The sequence below is a fragment of the Tenrec ecaudatus genome, chromosome 1 (assembly GCF_050624435.1).
Source record: "Tenrec ecaudatus isolate mTenEca1 chromosome 1, mTenEca1.hap1, whole genome shotgun sequence".
In the NCBI taxonomy this organism is placed as follows: domain Eukaryota; kingdom Metazoa; phylum Chordata; class Mammalia; order Afrosoricida; family Tenrecidae; genus Tenrec; species Tenrec ecaudatus.
Window position 1 is genome coordinate 251,430,564 of NC_134530.1, and position 19,993 is coordinate 251,450,556.

The following is a 19,993-nucleotide window of genomic DNA, read 5'->3' on the forward strand; positions in this document are numbered from 1 at the left end:
ATGAGAAAATTCTTTGATATAAATGTAGTCAAGCAACACTTACACATATTTTTGAATCATCAAAATAACACTGAAAACTGCAAAAGGAATAAATTATAGGATGCTGGAGAATAAAACATGCCAAATTAGGTTTCCTCCTCCTATTTCAATTAATGTTTTGAAGAGTAGGGTTAAAGATTATCATAAATATTAGCATCACAAATCCTCATTTACTAAATTCAAGTTGTCTAACATAGAAGGAAATATAAGTAAATTGTAAAAGTAGGTAAAAGATGCACAGAGCTGGTAGCAAGACCCACCTAACAGAAGAGGAAGCGACCGGTAAAATCATTCCTTCACTTATAAATATAAACAGACACAAGTCAAACACAAGGGGTGGGGGGAAAGGAGCATGTTGCCAAAAGTTTCTTCTCAAAAAGAAAAAAAAGTTGAAATATAGTTAGTGTCCTGAGATTCAAGAATATATTGTGTCTATCAAGTAAGAGGTGAGTAGAAAAGGGAGGGGGAAATTGTCAGCCCCATTTCATTTCATGGCAACCACCTGTGCATCAGAGTAGAGCCATTTTCCACAGGGGTTTCAGCAGATGATTTTTGGAAGGAGCCCTCTAGTCCTTTCCTTCAAGGTATCTCTGTCTGATGGAGCTGGACCACCAATCCTGAAGTCAGCATTAAGAGTCTGAACTGCTTGCACAAGCCAGGCACTCTCTTAGCTAGAAAGAGCTCCTTGCAATATAAAGTTATAGTTAAAACAAAAAATTGAATAAAGGTCTAGAAGAAACAGTCAAGCAACTCTTCTAGGACATAGTGAAAAAAACACAAATGCATGGGGAACAATTTTAAATTAAGAAAAAGAAGATTAACACGAAAAGTTTGAGGAAGAAAAAAATATTAAAAATGTAGAAGAGACAGAAAATTATAAAAGAAATATAGATTTCCCTGAACTAAAAAAATCAGATTTAAAGGGTCTGCCAATGCTTTACTCTGTGAATAACAAAACAATTTTAACTCACCCGCCTTAAACTTCAAAATTCACTGATATTAAAAGCTTACAGAAAACAGTAACAGATTATTTACAAAGAGATGATTCATACTGACATCAAACATATAAGTAAGATGGGTACTAAAAGGCAATGGAATGCAACCTTTAAGATTCTGAACTATTTTAACCTTGAATTCTTTCCCCAACCAAGGAATCTATCTGGTATGAAAGTGTAAAAGACATTTTCAAAAGCTGTACCCACACATTTTTTCTGGAAAAAAATATTTCAAGTATTACTCTAGAAAAACTGAAAAAGAAATCCAGAAGAAAATACAGACAAAAAGATGAGATCTAAGAATGCATACAGCTTGTCTAAGGATGGAATTAAATAGCATAATACTGTGCATCGGTCATTATAAATACTATGATTTAGAAGCCAGATAAGCAAGTGATACGTTAAAGAAGGCATATATTTTTCTACCATTAATGAAAAAAAATTTTTTTAACATCGCAATTAGGAAAAATAAAGTCATGGGCTAAACTAGAACCCAATTAAGGTATGTGGTAATCTTGAATAACAACATAAGAAATTCATTGTAGATCTCATCATAATACTTTATGTATCAGTAACAATTAGATAACGGAGCCTTGGTGGTGCTATCAGGTAAGTGTTGGGCTGCTAATCGTAAGGTCAGCAGTTCAAACCCATCAGCCTCTGAGAGAGAATAATGAGGCTGTTTGTTCCCATAGGGATTTATAGCCTTAAAAACCCTATATATAGTCAGAATCTACCTGTGGCATGCCAGTGGGATTTCTGACTATGAATTACTTATATAATCATAATATTCCTCACTGCTTTTGGGGCTCAACAAATGCAACTATGATAAATGTTGACAATATTAAATAAATGTTACAGCTGATATAAATCAGCAAAAGCATGTGAGGAATTCAAGGGAGATATTTCTTCAGTTTACAAAATGGAATGTTTAAAGATGGCAACAAAATACTTTCTAAAGTTAATTGTCCAAGAACTAGAGTTTTAACAATAAGCAAAACTTCTGAAGGTAATCAACACAAAAATAAAACAGCAAAAATAACAATACACCAAAAAGTGTTGAGATAAAATAGAGAAGATATTAAGAGTTAAATCCACTGTTCATAGCAGAGAAAACACTAGATTAAAATGGATTAGTCAAAATACAAAGTTTAGAAGGTTATATATAAATAAGATAATAGCAGAAGCATTTAAGCATGGAAAAGGTCTAAAATTGTACACTTTGAAGAATAAAACTAGAAAAGACAGAGTAGAAAGACTTCTTATCATTTTATACTTTTGTGTATTACTGATATTTGAATTTTTATATGGCCACTAAGTCTCTAAACGCATCCACACATTCACAAAATCATTACACACACACCTTTGACTAGTGCAGAAAACACAACAAATCCTCGTTCATTTATTCCCCTTTCTGTATCCCATGCACTAATCGCTACCTTCTGTTCCAGTATGTCAGTCCAGACACAATCAGAGTCAACAGCCACCCTACTCATTTGATACGATGTGGAGATGTGACTTATATTTGTGTTTGAATTGTCAGAGTATATTCACATCTATTAGCTCATGTAATCCTAACAACAATCTTGTGAGACCAGATTTTAGAAATAAGTACATTCTAAAAAGTTCATGTGATTTATCACCTCTCCAATAAAACAGAGGAGGAAAAATAAAACTAGACGAGTTAAAAAAATCACCACCACCAAAACAAAACATCATATGGCATGAAAATCTGAAAATGCTTCCCAAAGGAAAGCCAATACTATCAGCCACTTGAGTAAATAGTTTGGTCCAAAAAACTCAAAACTCACTACCACCAAGTTGATGCCAACTCATGGCAACCTTCCTGGGAGTTTCTGAGGCTGTAACTGTTTACTAGAGGAGAAAGCCCCATCTTTCTCCCATGGAGCTACTGATGGTTTCAAACTGCCAACCACGTGTATCATAGTCCAACCTATACACTCACTACATCACCCGGTCTCCTGACAGCAACCCTAAAAGGACAAGGTAAAACTGCCCTTGTGGGGTTCTGAGACTATAGCTCTTTCCAAAAGTAGAACTAAAATTAGGAGAAAAATAAAACAAAACATCTAACTCACTGCCATCCAATTAATGCTAACTAATACTAGCCCTACAAGAAAGGATTGAACTGCCTCTGTGAGGTTCCAAGACTGTAACTCCTCATAGAAACAAAAAACTCGGTTGTTCACCAGAGGACACAGCTCACAACTTAATGCATAACTACACCACCCGTACTCCTAAACTGTTTGGTAAACTCAAACGACTCACTGCTCTGAGCTGATGCTGACTCATAACAACCCCATAGGGCAGATGAGACCTGCCCCTGTGGGTTTCCAAGGCTGTAACTCTAAGGGAAAAGAAAAACAACAACAAAAGCAACCATATCACTACCTCTGAGTTGATGTCCATTCAATAGCAACGTTACAGGACAGGGAAGAACTGCCCCAGTGAATTTCTGAGATTGAACTGTTTACGGGAGTAGAAAGCCCCATCTTCCTCCAGCAAAACAGAAAAATAGTTCTCCTTACATTAAAACATACACATCTCACAAAGTTAAACATATATATGCTATGCAGCCCAGCATACAAAGATGTGTAATTGAATGTTCAGAGCAGCTTTATTGAAAAGTCAAAAACTGAAAACATTTTACCATTAAGTAACAACCCAAACGTCCACCAACTAGTAAATGAAAAAAACAAATTGTGGTATATCCAGATAATGGAATACTAGTTAACAACAAAAAGAGAACTAAGTCTTTAAATAAGTAGTGCGGAAGTATCTTAAAAGTATTATTCTAAGTGAAAGAAACCAGACACAAAACACTATGTACGGAGTCCCTCTAGGTGGAATTCTCGAAAAATAATAGTATAGTAACAGAAAGCAGTGCTTATTAGGGCTGAGGTAAGACGGAGACCAAAAGTTCATCAAAGTGCAGAATTAAAATTGGTCAATTTTATTCTAAGTAAATAATACCATTAGTTGATTTTGAAAAATGTAATAATCACATTTAACTATTGTGAACTGTTCACAATTATTTTAAAATTGAATATTATTAAAACAAATGTCTAAAACGTAACTTTTAACCAGACAATACATGTACAGGTAATGAAACAGTCTTCATTTTATTTAATTTGGCCATTTGGGTAAACAGTAGTTGCCTAGCTACTAGTCTGAACTCCAGATTTCTAATAAACACATTGACCACATAAGCAGGTGGTTTCACAGAGTAAGCCATGTATCGGAGAATTCACCCCTTTTAAAAAGAAGCATTTGAGTTATCGAAACAGTGAATAATAAATTTCTAAAATAGATTATAAAAAATACCCTTAAAACATATATTTAAAATAAAAATTATTTGTCATCTGGCTTTCTATTATAGGACTTTACCTGATTTACCAAATAGTTTAATCTACAAATTTGGGGGCAAACTTTCCACCCTTTACTACTTAATGCCTGCCCCTGTCACCACGAAAATAAGCTTCATGTAACAGAAAACCTTTATTTATGCATTTATTACAAGTTTTGAAAGGCATACAAATATTTTTCTAAATTGTAAATCATGTTTAAGATACAGCTTCATATTATAGAATATGTATGTACCACAGAAAAAGACTACCCTAAGTATACAGCATGCATGCACACATGTAACAAAAGTTAAATCGGACTTATCAATTATTAAAATTGATCATTATAAAAAACTCCTAAGTAGTAATGCACACTTATGGGACATAACATGTAACAATTTACTTTGCTAACACAACAATACACAGACACCCTAAAAACGTGCATTTTCAGACCACCACTATTAGTGCTCTTACCAACCACATGATTTTTGGTTTTGTTGGACACTTACCCCTCTTCTGAACCCAACCTTCTTTCACAATGGTAACATCGCTCATGATGGCTCCCCTCTGAGCCCCAACTTAGAGAAATGGTACTTTGTGATAATCAGCTTTGGAGTCTGGATCCTCTGCTGCTTTCTGCTGCTGCTGTTGCTGCTGCTGCCCTTCCCACTCCTCAGTGATGACTCAGCCTGGAAGGAAGTATTGAAGAAAGAATTTCTTTTTTTTTTTTCCATTCTTGCAACTCACATAGCAATAACAAACAACTGATTCTTTGTAAATGTCTTCAACTGGCCTGACCTCACATAAAAGTCTAGCTCTTCAAACTGGGGGACCTATTTATTAAATAGTTCTATAAGGAATGCTCTTCCCTAGTCTTGTGACAGTTTTCAAATGATAACAAAACTTTTACGGAAAAAAGAATGCAACAGAAAATATCTTAAGAAAACCAATCACACCTACCTGTATAGAACAGTTAGTTGTATAGTGATACATGTTTGAGATGAAAATGGTCTGAAAGTAAATTTTCATATATGCGTATTTTCAAAAAATTATGGTAAAGCAATTATGAATCCTTTTAATGTTCATACTTTAGGTAAATTATGTTGTGCCAAGAAACCAACATTTAAGTATTTCTACACTGCCTTGTCCCAAGACATATTTTAGATCAGATATAATAAATACATAATACAAAATCAATTATTTAAGTAGATAAAATACAGGGAATGCCATCGGAAAAAATGAGTATTCAAGATATAGGAAGACCTGCTATAGGGGCTTTCATCAATTATTCTCTTATGTTGGCTATTCTAAGTGTGCACTGTTAATTCCATTTTCCATAGAGCAAAATCTGAGGCTTGCAATAATGGCGTCACCAGGGTAGTAACTCCTGGTGTCACGTAGGGTGCCGAAGGTCAGGGAGCGGCCAGTTGTACCCTAAGCGTTCCACTCAGGGACCAGAACGTCCACTGCTGCACTGCCCGCGGGGCAGTCGCCACCACCAGAAGGCTCCCATTGGTCAGAGACCGCCGGCCCGCTGTGGACGTGCAGCATTACTTACTGTAGCCAGACTGGCGGCGGCGGAGGCCGTGCACGCCAGTTACCCCTGCAGATGTCTGCACTGGATAACAGGTGACACCAAGCCTCTTAAAAATGTCCACTCCCCTTGTGGCGCCTGTCAGTCCATCTCCATGGACCTTGGGGTCATCTTGATGTCGCCTCCTCAGACAATGTCCCTAGGGCAGGCCACCACCCCTAGCTCTCCTGAAACCACTGGCTTGCCGGAGATCAACCAACTTGCCCAATCTGGACGCCCAAAGATGGCGCCAAGATCGGAACCCAGACTGTCGGACTCCAGGTCTTGTTGAGCTAAAATTATACCGCCTTAAGAAAAAAGTTGCGAGAGAGGCTACATATTTGTGAAATCATCTCACACATGCACACACGCACGCACGCACGCACGCGGTCTACCTTGGCGAATCTATTCCGACTCTCGGCGAGTCCGTAGGGGAGAGCAGAACTGCTGGCTCGATTTCCGGGACAGTAAATCTTTCCGAAAGCAGCCAACCACTTACTCCTGAGACGCGGCTGACTGGTGGATTTGCACAGCCCACCGTGCAGTCCTAAACCCAATCGCCTAACTCGCAGCACCGCCAGGGAGCCTGAATTTGTAAAAGGAGGGCCACGAATCTGGCCCAAAGCTTTCAGAAAGACAGAGTAATTTCAACTAAGACAATCCAATTTCCATTTTTCCGGTATTCATAATTTAAAATGGGGCGAAAGGGAGTTGCTCAAAAGGAAAACAACTGTTTTGGAGATGTGTATTAAAATCCTCAAAACACCCGCAAATGGAATGAGCAAACGAAAAACAAAATGGCAATATACAATTGAGTTCAATCATTTCCATAGAAGGGAATCCAAAACGATGGTCCAGGAGGTACAGGCATAAATTTTAGGTAACCAGAAAAATTATATAGCTATATATTCTCTCAACTCAGGGGTACCTACAGCATGGATTCTCAACCTGTGGGTCGTGACCCCTTTGGGGGTCAAACGACCCTTTTACATGGGTTGCCAGATTCAAAACAGCAGCAAAATTACACTTATGAAGTAGCAACAAAAATAATTTTATGATTGGGGGTCATCACCACATGAGGAACTGTATTAAAGGGTCACAGCATTAGGAAAGTTGAGAATCACTTCCACTGTCTTTACAAAAATACTACTTGTCTTTGGAAAATGATAAAATGGATATTAACTTTGTAATATTTCCTCAGGTAGAGTAAATTTCAACTCCTACAGTCCTAACTTCTCTGGAATTGTACTCCATCCAATAAGCCATAACAGACAAAATCTGATTCATTTTTCTTTAAAGCCTATTCCATTAACCATTTCAATATTCAGTCATCTATTTTGTACACTTGTATAAAACATTTCACACAAAATCTTTGGCAGATTTGATTCTTCATTAAGAATTATTTGATAATAATTGCATTTCAATGTCATTTTGAATTTACAAAACATTTTCACATCATTTACCTCATTCAGTCTCATTATAATTTAGGCAGACAATTTGACAAATGCTTGGCACGTAAGAGATTCTGAGTGATAAGAGTTGTATGAGCCCCAATAAAATGATTTATTTAAAAAAAGAACTAGAAAAAAAAAGATTCTGAGCAAGTCAGTAAAAATAAATCAATGAATGAAAGAAAAAGGATGCAGCTTTCTACAACTAATAAAGAACAGGCAAAGCAATATTGTAAGTCAGCAGAGAATAGCGTTAAATCATAAAGACAAAATTAAGTTTAAGGTTTAGAGAAGTACCTAAGCTAAATAATTAAAATTACAATAAATATCCTTTCCTAGCGATTAAACTATGTTTCCTGTAGGCCTCCAAAGAGAGCAACACATAAAATGTTCTTTACCCTCAACATTCTTGACTTGTTTGTGTTTGTTCTTACGTTATTTTTTATTGTGAATATAACAGAACATGCACTAATTCAATGTCTACATGTAGTTTATGGACAATGATTCTTCAAGTTAAGCAATTGCTCACATCCTCCTTTTCTGCATTGTTCGTCCTAACAGTAACATTAACTCACTACCCCCTAAATTTCCAATCTAATCTTTCAAATGGCTGCGGTCAATTTTATTCTATATAGATAACTCCTAAAAGATTTCAATGTTCCAGGCAGACAGTCTTAATGTCTGGGTATTGTTAGGAGCCCTGATGGTGTAGTGTGTGCTTACTCATTGGATTTCTAACTACAAGGTCAGTAATTTGAAACCACCAGCCACAGCGAGGTAGAAAGATGGGTTTTCTACTCCCATTAAAGAGTTACCATCTGGGAAACAGGGACAGTTCTATCCTGTCATATAGGGTCACTATGAGTCGGCGATGACTACATGGCCGTGAGTTTGGGTTGGTTTTTTGTTGATGACTACATGGCCGTGAGTTTGGGTTGGTTTTTGTTGTGTTGACTGGTTTAGAGATTTCATAGGGAATAATTAAGGCTGAAGATTTAAAGATTATCTGAGGGCGTTCCAGGAAGTTCATCCAACCTCCAGAAATCCAGAATGATTGAATTCTATGAGAAATTAAAACTGTTATACATTTTCCATCTTTCAAATCAAAATGTTCAATAATGCTATCCTATATTGGTCTCAGAGCAAAGAAGTCAATTTTCTTTTTCTTTTTTTCCGTGTCAGACGGGTAATGTGCCGAGTCATAACAAGGATTAAGGGAGGCACATACCACAGACTCGTGAAGACCCAATCCTCATGCTTATGAACCAGAAAAGGATCAAGAAGTCAAGTTTCCTGGAGGCGATTAACCATGCACTGTAGATCCTCTGCCTAGTCCTGCCTGATTCTCCTTTTTCCTGTTTCCCAGAACAGAAGCCAACTATTTACCTTAGACAGCTGTTTACAAGCTCTTAAGACCCTCGGCACTAGACAATGCAGAGAGAGAACAAGAGCACTATAAAGCGGTATTAGGTCAATTAAGTAGGAAAGTATCATGAAACCAGGAACCAAACATCAGCACCAAAAATCATAAGGTGTTTGGTTGTACATACGTAGCCTCCTTACTTGTTGTTTATTTTTGGTGCTGTTGTAGTTGGGGGCTCTAAATATTCAGTTTTTCTGGCTGCCTATTGAGAATGTTAGGTTTCAAATCTAAAATAATACATGTATTAACATTACTAAAATTTCCACTATAAAATAAGAGGAAAAGAATGTCATATTTTCTTAATGATAGTTTTAAGAATTAAAAACCAAAACATTTATTTATAGCTGCTAACCATTCAATTTTAAATAATAAATAAGACTTTTATAACCATTGTTTTGAAACAATGCTATAAAAAAGGTATATCATATATACATGATTATTCGGTCAATGAATATGTATTGATTGTGTAATCTGTAACAAGGACTATACTTAGTGTACAGAGAAGGGAGCAAAACAAAGTTATTATTTAAAAAATTACCAAATCTGAAAATACCAGCAGAATAACAAAGACACAAGAGATGACTGAAACAAATATAGATGACAATCTTGGAACATTGATCTTCAGAGAAAAGGATAGAGAAGTAGATTAAATATTCATTAGGATAAGAAGTTGAACAAATGCAATGAGACAGGTGAAATGTTAGTAGGCCTGACAGGGCATCTTTAACTTTTTAAAGTAGCATTAGTTGAAGACAGATACCTGACAACACAAAAACACACAGGAGGTAGTGGATGAGAAAGGTGGGATCAGATCGAAGCAGTTGTAAATAACTAATAATCAGAAGTTGGAATGTATGAAGTATGAATCTAGGAAAATTGGAAGTCAAAAATGATATGGAATGCATAAAGATCAATATCCTTCCTACGCATTCCTGAGCTGAAATAGACTGGTATTGGCCATTTTGAATCAAAAAACATATGATTTACTATGCAGGGAATGACACAATCAAGAAGGGTGGCATTGCATTCATTGTCAAAAAGGGCATTTCAAAATCTGTCTTGAAGTACAAGGGCTACATTTATATGCCTTCAAGGAAACCCAGTCAATATAACCATTATTCAAATTTATGCAACAACCACAAAGCTAGTGATGAAGAAACTGAAGAATTCCCCAGTGTCTTCAGTTTTAAATTGATCAAACATGCAATCGGATGTAGTGATAATTACTGGTGATTGGAATGCAAAAGTTAGAAACAACGAGGAAGGAATATATGGTCTTAGTGACAGAAACAAAGCTGAAGATTGCATGCTACAAATTTCCAAAACTAACAACTTGATTGCAGAAAATTTTGTTGTTTTTTTCAACAACACAAACAGTTAACTATACATGTAGACTTCTCCAGATGGAAAACACAGAAATCCATCTGACTACATCTGTGGGAAGACATAATCGAGAAGCCCAATATCAGAAGCTAAAACCAAGCTACAGGCTGACTGTGGAACAGATCATCAATTACTCATTCTTTAGTTCAAGTTACAGCTGAAGGAAATCAAAACAAGTCCACAAGAGCCAAAATATGACCTTGAATTCATCCCACCTTTCAAGATCATCTCAAGAACAGATTTGATGCATTGAACGCTAATAACAGAGACCTGATGAGCTATGGGCGGACATCAAGAACATCATTTATGAAGAAAGCAAAAGGTCATTAAAAATATAAGAAAAAAAAAGATCAAAGTGGATGTCAGGAGAGACTGTGAAACTTGCTCTTACAGAACAGATAAGGCAAATACAAGAAATGATGAAGATCTGAACACAAGATACAAGAATATAGGAACAAAAATTTTCAAAGGACAGTTTATAAGGGCAAAATAAAACATTAAAATGAAATATGCAAAGATGTAGAGTTAGAATCAAAATGGAAGAACACACTCAGTATATCTTAAAAGAAAAACTTAAAGGGCTCAAGCAGAAAATGTCTTGGAAATGAAGATGGCAACATATGTACAAATATGCTTGATACAATTGATGTATGGAATGTTATAAGAACAGTAAGAGCCCCCAATAAAATGATGGGAAACATAAAATTTAAAATAACATGAAAAAAAAGAAAAATTTAAAACCTGGAGTTGCAATATTTTAGGATTCTATGAGAAAAATATTGAATGATGCAGGAAGCGTCATAAGACTGTGGAAATAGAGCCCAGGGCCACTGTATCAAAAAGAAGTATTCCACATTCCACCATTTCAAGAGGTAACAGATGAGCAAGGACCAATGGTGCTGAAGAAAGTTCAAGGTACATTGAAAGCATTAGCCAAAAACAAGGCTCCAGGATGGAATACCAATTGAAATGCTTTTGGTTTTGTTTTATAATCATTTTATTGGGAGCTCTTACAGCTCTTCTCACAATCCATACACCCATTGTGTCAAGCACATGTATACATATATTGCCATCATCATTTTCAAAACATTTTCTTTCTACTTCAGCCCTTGGTATCAGCTTTTATTCCCCTCCCTCCCCCACCCTCCTGCCCTCATGAAAACTTGATAAATTATAAATTATTATCATATCTTACACTCTCCCCTGTCTCCCTTCACCCATGTTTCTGTTGTTTGTCACCCTGGATGGGGGTGGGGGGAGTTATATGTCAATCATTGCGATAGGGGCCCCCTTTTCACCCCATGTTCCCCCTACCTTCATGCTATCACTACTTCCATTATTATTCCTGAGGGGTTTATATGTCCTGGATTCCATGTGTCGAGAGCTCTAATCTGCGCCAGTGTACACGCTCTGGTCTAGCCAGATTTGTACGGTAGAACTGGGATCGTGATAGTCAGGGGTTGGAGTGGGGAAACATTAAAGAACTAGAGGATGTTATATGTTTCCTTGGTGCTATACTGCACCCTGGCTGACTCGTCCCCCTTCCTTGTGACCCTTCTGTGAGGGATGTCCACTGAAATGTTTTAACAGGCTGATGAAGCCCTGGAAGCACTTAATTGTGGATGCTGGGAAATTTGGAAGACAGCTACTCATCCAACTGACTGGAAGAGTTCCATATCTGTACCAATTCCAAAAAAAAGGTGACCGACCCAACACAATGCTCAAATTATAGAATGGTATCACTGATGTCACATGGAAGTAGAATTTTCTGATGATCATCCAACAATAATTGCAGCTGAAGGTTGGATTCAGAAAAGAATGTGAAACAAGAGATACCACTTGCTGATGTCAGACAGATCTTGGCTCAATGCAAAGAATACAAAAAAGATGTTTACTCGTATTTTACTTACTATGTGCCAAAGCATTTGACTGTGTGGATCATAACAAACTATGGATAACCTTGAAAAGAATGGGAATTCCAGAACACTCCATAATCCTTATGTGGAACTTGCACATGGATCAGGAGGCAGTTGTGCTAGCAGAACAAAGGCATACTGCATGGTTTAAAATCAGGAAAGGTGTGTGTCAGAGTTATGTCCTTTCACCATACTTGTTCAATCTGTATGCTGAAAAGGCAATCAGAGAAGCCGGTTTATATGAAGAAGAATTAAGCCTCAGATTGGAGGAAGGCTTATTACAGATGACACAATCTTCTTGCTGAAAGTGAAGACTTGTCGCACTTGCTGATGAAGATCAAGGATTGTAGCTTTTAGTGTGGATTATAACTCAATATAAAAACCAAAATACCACAATCAATGTTTATGGAAGCAACAGTAAAGAGATTAAAAGACAAGTTGCACTGGGAAATCTGCTACACTAAACCTCTTGAGAGTATTGACAAACAAGGATGCTACATGGAGGACTGAGGGGCAATTGACCCACGCCATAGTATTCTTCAATTGCCCCCAAATGCATGTGAAAGTTAGACACTGAATAAGGAAGACTGAAAAAGAATCAATGCATCTGAATGTCAATCATCCACATGGAAGAAGCACACCAGTTTGTGTGATCCAAAGAAAATTTAATAACAAAATTCAATTATGACAAAGGGAAATATATGAGTCTAAATTGCAAACACCAATTTTGTAGAAGGCTATCGAGGACAGTGGGAGTCCAACACTGACCTGCAGAGCATTTCATCAGATTAAATTTCTGGCAGATCCCCTCGAGCCACAGGCAAGGGTCTCAAACAGCTTTACTTTAGACAGAGATTGTTGTAATTGTGATTATACTTGATTGAATTTGATACTTGGTCAGTTCACCACTTCCTTGGCCCAACCAGAAACTATTCTAGGTACAAATAGTTCTTGCTTGTTCCAAGACAAAAACTTCTTCCCTGACCTTTAAAAACAATACCAAAAAAATACATTTAAATTGTGGCACTAGAAAATATTGAAAGTACCATGAACTGCTAAAGGAACAAACTGATCTTTCTTAGAAGTAAGGCCAAAGAGCCTCCGTAGAGGCAAGGATGGAGAGACATATATACTTTGACCAAGTCTTACATACTATGACACAGTCTTATATACTTTGGACACATTGTCAGGAGAGACAAGTCCCTGGAGAAGGACATGATGCTTGGTAAAGTGGAGGGGCAGTGAAAAAGAAAGCTCTCAATGAGATGAATTGACACAGTGGCTGAAATAATAAGATCTAGCATAGGAATAATGTCGAGGATGACACAGGACAAGGCACTGTTTAGTTCTTTTATACATAGAGTCGCTATGGGTTGAAACCAACTTCATGGAACCTAACAACAACACTGTTTACCTGCCTCCTCCACTTGGTTTTTTTTATCTTTAATATTTCCTTTTTAGCTCTTATATGGTTTCGTTTTTCTCTCTATTGCTGTTTTTTTTTTCTTGACACATCTAATGGGAGTTAACAACTTGCCCACACAGCCTAACCATATCACTGTCTCCTGCAGCCTCAACAACTAACAACTGGGCAAAGGCTAACACTGCCTACTGCTGGGTACGTGATCGTTGGTTGACTTTTTCTCTTTCAGAGTTTCGTATATGGCATACCATTTGCTTTCCTGTTTGCCACCAGCCAACAAGAATAGTCTCTTGTACCACCAGCAGCCACCAGCCAAACCATCACTCAAATGTGCCGCATGAAGAGCTAACAGAAACACGTACATGCTTACATTCTTTTCCTACCCACCAAGAGACAGGTGGTGAATGCCTTAAGTAGCAGGAATATAATCTCATCAAGTAAATACAAATATAACATCACAATAACTCAGACAAAAGACAGTTTCAGTTCACACAAATAAACGAGGCAGTGGCTCAAACAAGTGGCTTAATTACAAAACCAGGAAACCAATCTTATTAAGAAATTCCATAAGGACTCCTGGATGAGAAATTATAAAGAATGATACGTAGGTACTGCCCATGGATTGAGATAACGATCAAAAAAGCTACAGACAAATCAAGGTAAAACAGGCAAAACTTTACAAGAATTCAGGAAATTACCTGATAATAGGATCTAGTATTCTGTGTACAATAAACAAACTAAAAGTTGGTATCAATATGTATGACTAAACCAGGTATCTTTGTTTTTGCAGACAGCTGGATAGATGATCTTAGGATAAACCACTACAGTCCTGAATTTAAATAAATTCCTATTTTTTAAAAATCAGGAAAAAACTACAAGAACAAATTAACACTAAATGAAAAAATAGAAACTGAAAAAAATGCAAATAGGAATCCAGAATATTAGCACTAACATTTCAGAAACAGATACTATAGATAATATATTGAAAGGATATAGGAGTAGAAAGTAATTAAATAAAAGTTCGATTAGGGAGCATAAAGAATCTCAATGCTAAAAGAATAATTACTAATCTGCTAGAGGTACAATTGTTTTAAAAGAATAAATTAAAAATAAATCTAAAGGAAATCTAAAAAGTATGTGGGATACCATCTAGAGAAGCAGTTCTCAACCTGTGGGTCACGACCCCTTTGGGGGTCTAATGACCCTTTCACAGAGGTCACCTAAGACCAACGGAAAACACATATTTACCATAGTCTCCTCTATCGGTCTCCAGGCAGGGCAGCCCACATGCAGATACACCCACAGAGAAAACCTGGGGTGAAGATTGGCACCCATGCTATACCATGCTTCAAGCCCAAATTCATTTATTTGTATTTAGAAATAAATATTTTATAATATATAATTATGTATTGTTTTTGTGATTAATCACTATGCTTTAATTATGTTCAATTTGTACCAATGAAAATACATCCTACATATCAGATATTTACATTTTGATTCATAACTCGCAAAATTACAGTTATGAAGTAGCAATGAAAATAATTTTATGGTTGGGGTCACCACACATGAAGAACTGTATTAAAGGATCACAACATTAGGAAGGTTGAGAACCAATGATATAGAGGAATAATTTACATGTCCCCAGAATTCGACAACTAGAAAGGAAAAACACACACACACATAAAATTGTCAGAGAGGTTTTTTTAAAGAAAACTTCTCTAACATCATGGCTGACTGAAAGGTACGCATTCTGGAAGTTGAATGGTTCTGAAACATTAGTCCCCCAAAAGAAAATCACCAACATATATCATAATCAAACATATTCAAATCAAAGACAAGGTAAGAATCCATTAAGAAATTCACAAAAGGCAAAAAAGTTACCTACAAATAAGAACCAGCCAGACTAAACTCTTGATTTCTTAGTAGAAACCATGCAAACAAGAAAGCAATGGTATGACATATACGGAAACTCTGAAAGGAAAATAAGTCAACTAAAGATCACATACCCAGTAACGGTGTCCCTCAAATACAATGGTAAAATCAGAACATTTCCAGATACAGAGAAATTACATCAATTTGTAAATATCAAACCAACCTTATAAGAAATATTACGGTGATAAGGAGAGTGTAGGAGGCCTGGTAGGGCATGACCAAGGGTAAAGTAACTGAGAGGAACTACTGAAACTCAAATGAAGGCTGAACATGATAGCGGGACAAGAGGAAAGTAAAAGGAAATAGAGGAAAGAGCTAGGAGACAAAGGGCATTTACAGAGGTCTAAATAAAGGCATGTACATATATAAATATATTTATATGAGGATGTGGAAATAGATCTTTGTGCATATATGCATAGGTTTAGTATTAAGGTAGCAGATAGACATTGGGCCTTCACTCAAGTACTCCCTCAATGCAAGAATACTTTGTTGAATTAAACTGGCATTTCATAATGTTCACCCCAACACAATCGCTGTGACAAAGCGGGTGAATAAGCAAATGTGGTGAAGAAAGCTGATGGTGCCCGGCTATCAAAAGATATAGTGTCTGGGGTCTTAAAGGTTTGAAGGTAAGTAAGCGGCCATCGAGCTCAGAAGCAACAAAGCCCACATGGAAGAAGCACACCAGCCTGTATGATCACAAGTTGTCAAAGGGATCAGGTATCAGGCATTATCAGGACAAAAATCATATCATTGTGAATGAGGGGGAGTGCAGAGTGGAGACCCAAAGTCCATCTGTAGGCAATTGGACATCTCCTTACAGAAGGGTCGCAGGGAGGAGATGAGTCATTCAGGGTGCAGTGTAGCAACGATGAAATATACAACTTTCCTCTTGTTCCTAAATGACCCCCCCCCACTATCATGATCCCAATTCTACCTTACAAATCTAGCTAAACCAGAGGATGTACACTGGTACAGATAAGAACTGGAAAAACAGAGAATCCAGGCCAGATGATCCCTTCAGGACCCAGTGGTAAGAGTCGCAATACCAGGAGGGTAGTGGGGGAGGGTGGGTTGGAAAGAGGGAACCGAATACTAGGATCTACATATAACCTCCTCCCTGGGGACAGACAACAGAAAAGTGGGTGAAGGGAGACGTCGGACAGTATAATATATGACAAAATAATAATTTATAAATTATCAAGGGTTCATGAGGGGAAGGGGGAGCAGGAAGGGAAGGGAAAAAATGAGGAGCTGATGCCAGGGCTTAAATGGAGAGCAAATGTTTTGCAAATGATGAGGGCAATGAATGTACAAATGTCCTTTACACAATTGATATATGTATGAATTGTGATAAGAGTTGTATGAGCCCCTAATAAAATGATTTTAAAAAAACAGCAGCTAGAAAAAAGAACTATTAAAGGAGTTATTTAAATTGAGAACCAATAATAGACAACAACCTGTGAGTAGCACCATAACATCACCCAGAATCAACTCAAATATAGTAGTATACAAAGTAAAAGAAGCCTAGAGTTAAAATACAGGATCAAAGACATATCAATTTGTAAGGCAATTACAAATTTAAAAGAAGGAACAGTGTGGATACAGAAATTCCAAATGGAGAAGTCAATTTTGAGATAAAACAGATGATTTTAAACTTCGGGGGGGGGGGGGGAATCAATAAATTACAGAGTAATCTCAAAGAAAATAAACCTCCTCCTCAAAATGGAAAAAGAAATTTTAAAAGATGTCTAAACACAAAGTCAATAGTAACAAAGTCTATTAAATCCCCACTCCCCCCACCCACTTACACAAAAACAAATTAATTAATGTGTTGAAATATATAGAGAAAGTCATGAATACGTCTTAGACCTAACAGAAGATACCGAGGTCAGCTGGCATAATATACTTTACAAAGACAATGTTCTTTGGTGGTTAGCAACTGAGGTCTTAAAAGCTCGTGAGCAGCCATTTCCATCCAGAGGAAAGGGTAGTCATGAAAATCAAAAATCATATGGAAAGAATTAGTCCAATTGGCTAATGGACCACGCAAACATCAGTCTCCATAACTTTGAGACCAAAAGAACTAGATGGTGCCCATTTAATGTTACCAACTGCTCTGAAAAGGATCCCATTATAAGGTCCTACATAGAGTGGGAGGAAAATGTGGAACAAAATTCAAAATCATAAACGAAACCTATTTACTATTTGAAAAGAGGAAAATGAAACCCCCAGGACTATAGCCTTTAGTCACCCTTCAGGCCTGGAACTGAACTCACCCAAATTTAAGACCAAAAGAGTGATGTTTACCTCAAGTTAAGAGAGTTAAGAAAAGAAGCTGAATGCAAACAAGGAATACAGGAAGGAAGTGGAGTAGGTGAGGATATACTAATAGGATTGCAATGAATTAGATAAAACAAAATGTGTATATAACTTAAATATAAAACACATTTTACAATTAAAAATCTACAAAAAGTTAAAAAGAGGCACACAAGCAAAATGAATTCAGAAATTATGTGGAACAAGGATGCCAGTAGCATCAAAAAGCCCGCAGCTACGTGCATTGATAAATTCAGACCTACCAATAATTACACTGAATGATAAATGGATTATATGCACCAGGCAGGAGAAAGAGTGTAGATAAAAAAGAACAAATAATAAAGCAGGACCCAATGAAAATTCTCTCTAAAAGAAACACATCTTAGACACAAAGACAAAAAGAGACTAAAAAGCAAAGGACAGAAAAAAAAAAGATGTTGTCAAGTTACTGGCAATTATATAAGAGAAAGCATGACAGTATTAATTTCTAATAAAACAGACTTTTAGGCAAAAGTTAACTTAAAAGACAAGGAAAGATTAAAGGGTCTAATGAACAAAAATACTACTAATAATAAATAACTATGCACCCAATGAAAGAGCCTCAAAATATATAAATAAAACAAAACTTTAAAGTACTGAATAAACAGACAACTCTAAAATAGAAGATTTTAATACATCACTTTCAGAGGGAAACTCAACAATATTCCATTCAAAAGGAGCCAATCTATATTCTTTTCTAGTGTACATGCAACATTCTCCAGAATTAATCATGTTAATCACAAAGCAAGTCTTGGTAAAGTTTAAAGCACTGAAATATTACAGAACATCTTCTCAGATCACAATATTACAAAATTAGAAATAGAGGAAATTAAATAACATCTTTCATAAAACTAATGGGTAATAAAAAATAAAAACAAAAAATTCCTTGAATTAAATGATGTTAACAATACGACATACCAAAATATTTAGGCTATGACAAAAGCAGTGCTCAGAGGGCACTTTATAGCAATATACACACTCATCAACAAAAAAGGAAAAACCAAATCCGTATCTCAACATCTCCAGCCATTAGAAAAAAAGCAGTAAAATAAACCTACAACCATAAGACGGAAATAAAAATAAAACTCAGACAGCAATAAATTAAACAGAAAAACAACACAAAGACTCAACAGACAAGTAGTTCTTTAGTGCTTGCTTGAGCGGCACATAGACAAATCTTTGAGAAGATTCCAAACCACTAACAAATGTAACCAATAAAAAAGAGAAAATGCAATTATCATTGATAAGAAATAAAATGGGTAATATCACAAAAGATCCAACTAAAATTAAAAGGATAATTAACAGAACACTATGAAGATCTATACTTCAATAAATTTGAAAACCTAGAAGAAATGGCCATATTTCTAGAAACACACTGCGTACCTAAACTACCACAGGCTGAAGTGGAAAATATGAACAGACCTTTAACAAAAAAATTAATTGATCGGGTCATTCAAAAACACCTAACAAGAAAAAGTCTGGGCCCAGACTTCCTCACTGGTGAATTCTATCAAACATGCAGAGAAGAATGCTCACAAATTTTACTCAAAACTAGAGTACAGAAAAGAACAGAAAACTCTGGAGTTCATTTTATGAAGTACGTGTAACCCTGGTCCCTGCATGGGCAGTGAATTATTTAATGTGTCGCTTCTAGACAAAGTCTCCCAGCAAAGGACCGTTCCCTACGGGTATGGAAAGAAGGTGGGAAAGATACTGATAGGATTCACCTGAGTATTTTCAAAAGGATTCCCTAGAGCACCATCCTGCTGTGTGTATAAAATGAGCCCTCTGAGAAGGAATTTCATTATTAAGAAAAGGCAGGTGTGGAGCACAACCCCTGGACCCAAGATCTTTGCACAGTGAACCTCCTGGATTCAGAAGACGGTTACACCATTGGAGAGTGGCAGCAGAGCCAGTGCATGGAACTGAGTAATAGATTCCCCAACCCAAGGATCAAGTAAAGCTGAGAGCTTTTTGGTGTGGGAGGCTGGCTTGCAGAGTACAGTGCTTCTAGGCATTTAATTGGGGAAGTTGGACTCCTTGAGCCACGGAAGTGAAGCTGATTGCCTTTGTGAGGAAGCTTACTGGAGGGGGATGCCTTTGGGCATTTAATTCAGGGAGCTGGGTTTGCTGAC

At 36.7% G+C, this 19,993-nt stretch overlaps 1 protein-coding gene and 1 non-coding gene across 3 annotated transcripts in view; both read right to left on the reverse strand.

Annotated features, from left to right (window-relative positions):
• The window catches only part of AKT3 (AKT serine/threonine kinase 3), a 335,611-nt gene that overhangs the window by 300,345 nt on the left and 15,273 nt on the right, over window positions 1-19,993 (reverse strand). For both annotated transcript variants that reach the window (XM_075531195.1, XM_075531185.1), the window contains exon 2: window positions 4,909-5,088. In XM_075531195.1, the coding sequence (XP_075387310.1) occupies window positions 4,909-4,954 (46 nt within the window). In that variant the 5' untranslated portion in view covers window positions 4,955-5,088. The remainder of the gene's footprint in view (window positions 1-4,908; window positions 5,089-19,993) is intronic.
• LOC142437924 (small nucleolar RNA U13) lies at window positions 8,600-8,700 on the reverse strand. The gene has a single exon (XR_012782423.1). It is a non-coding gene; the product is annotated as a small nucleolar RNA U13 (small nucleolar RNA).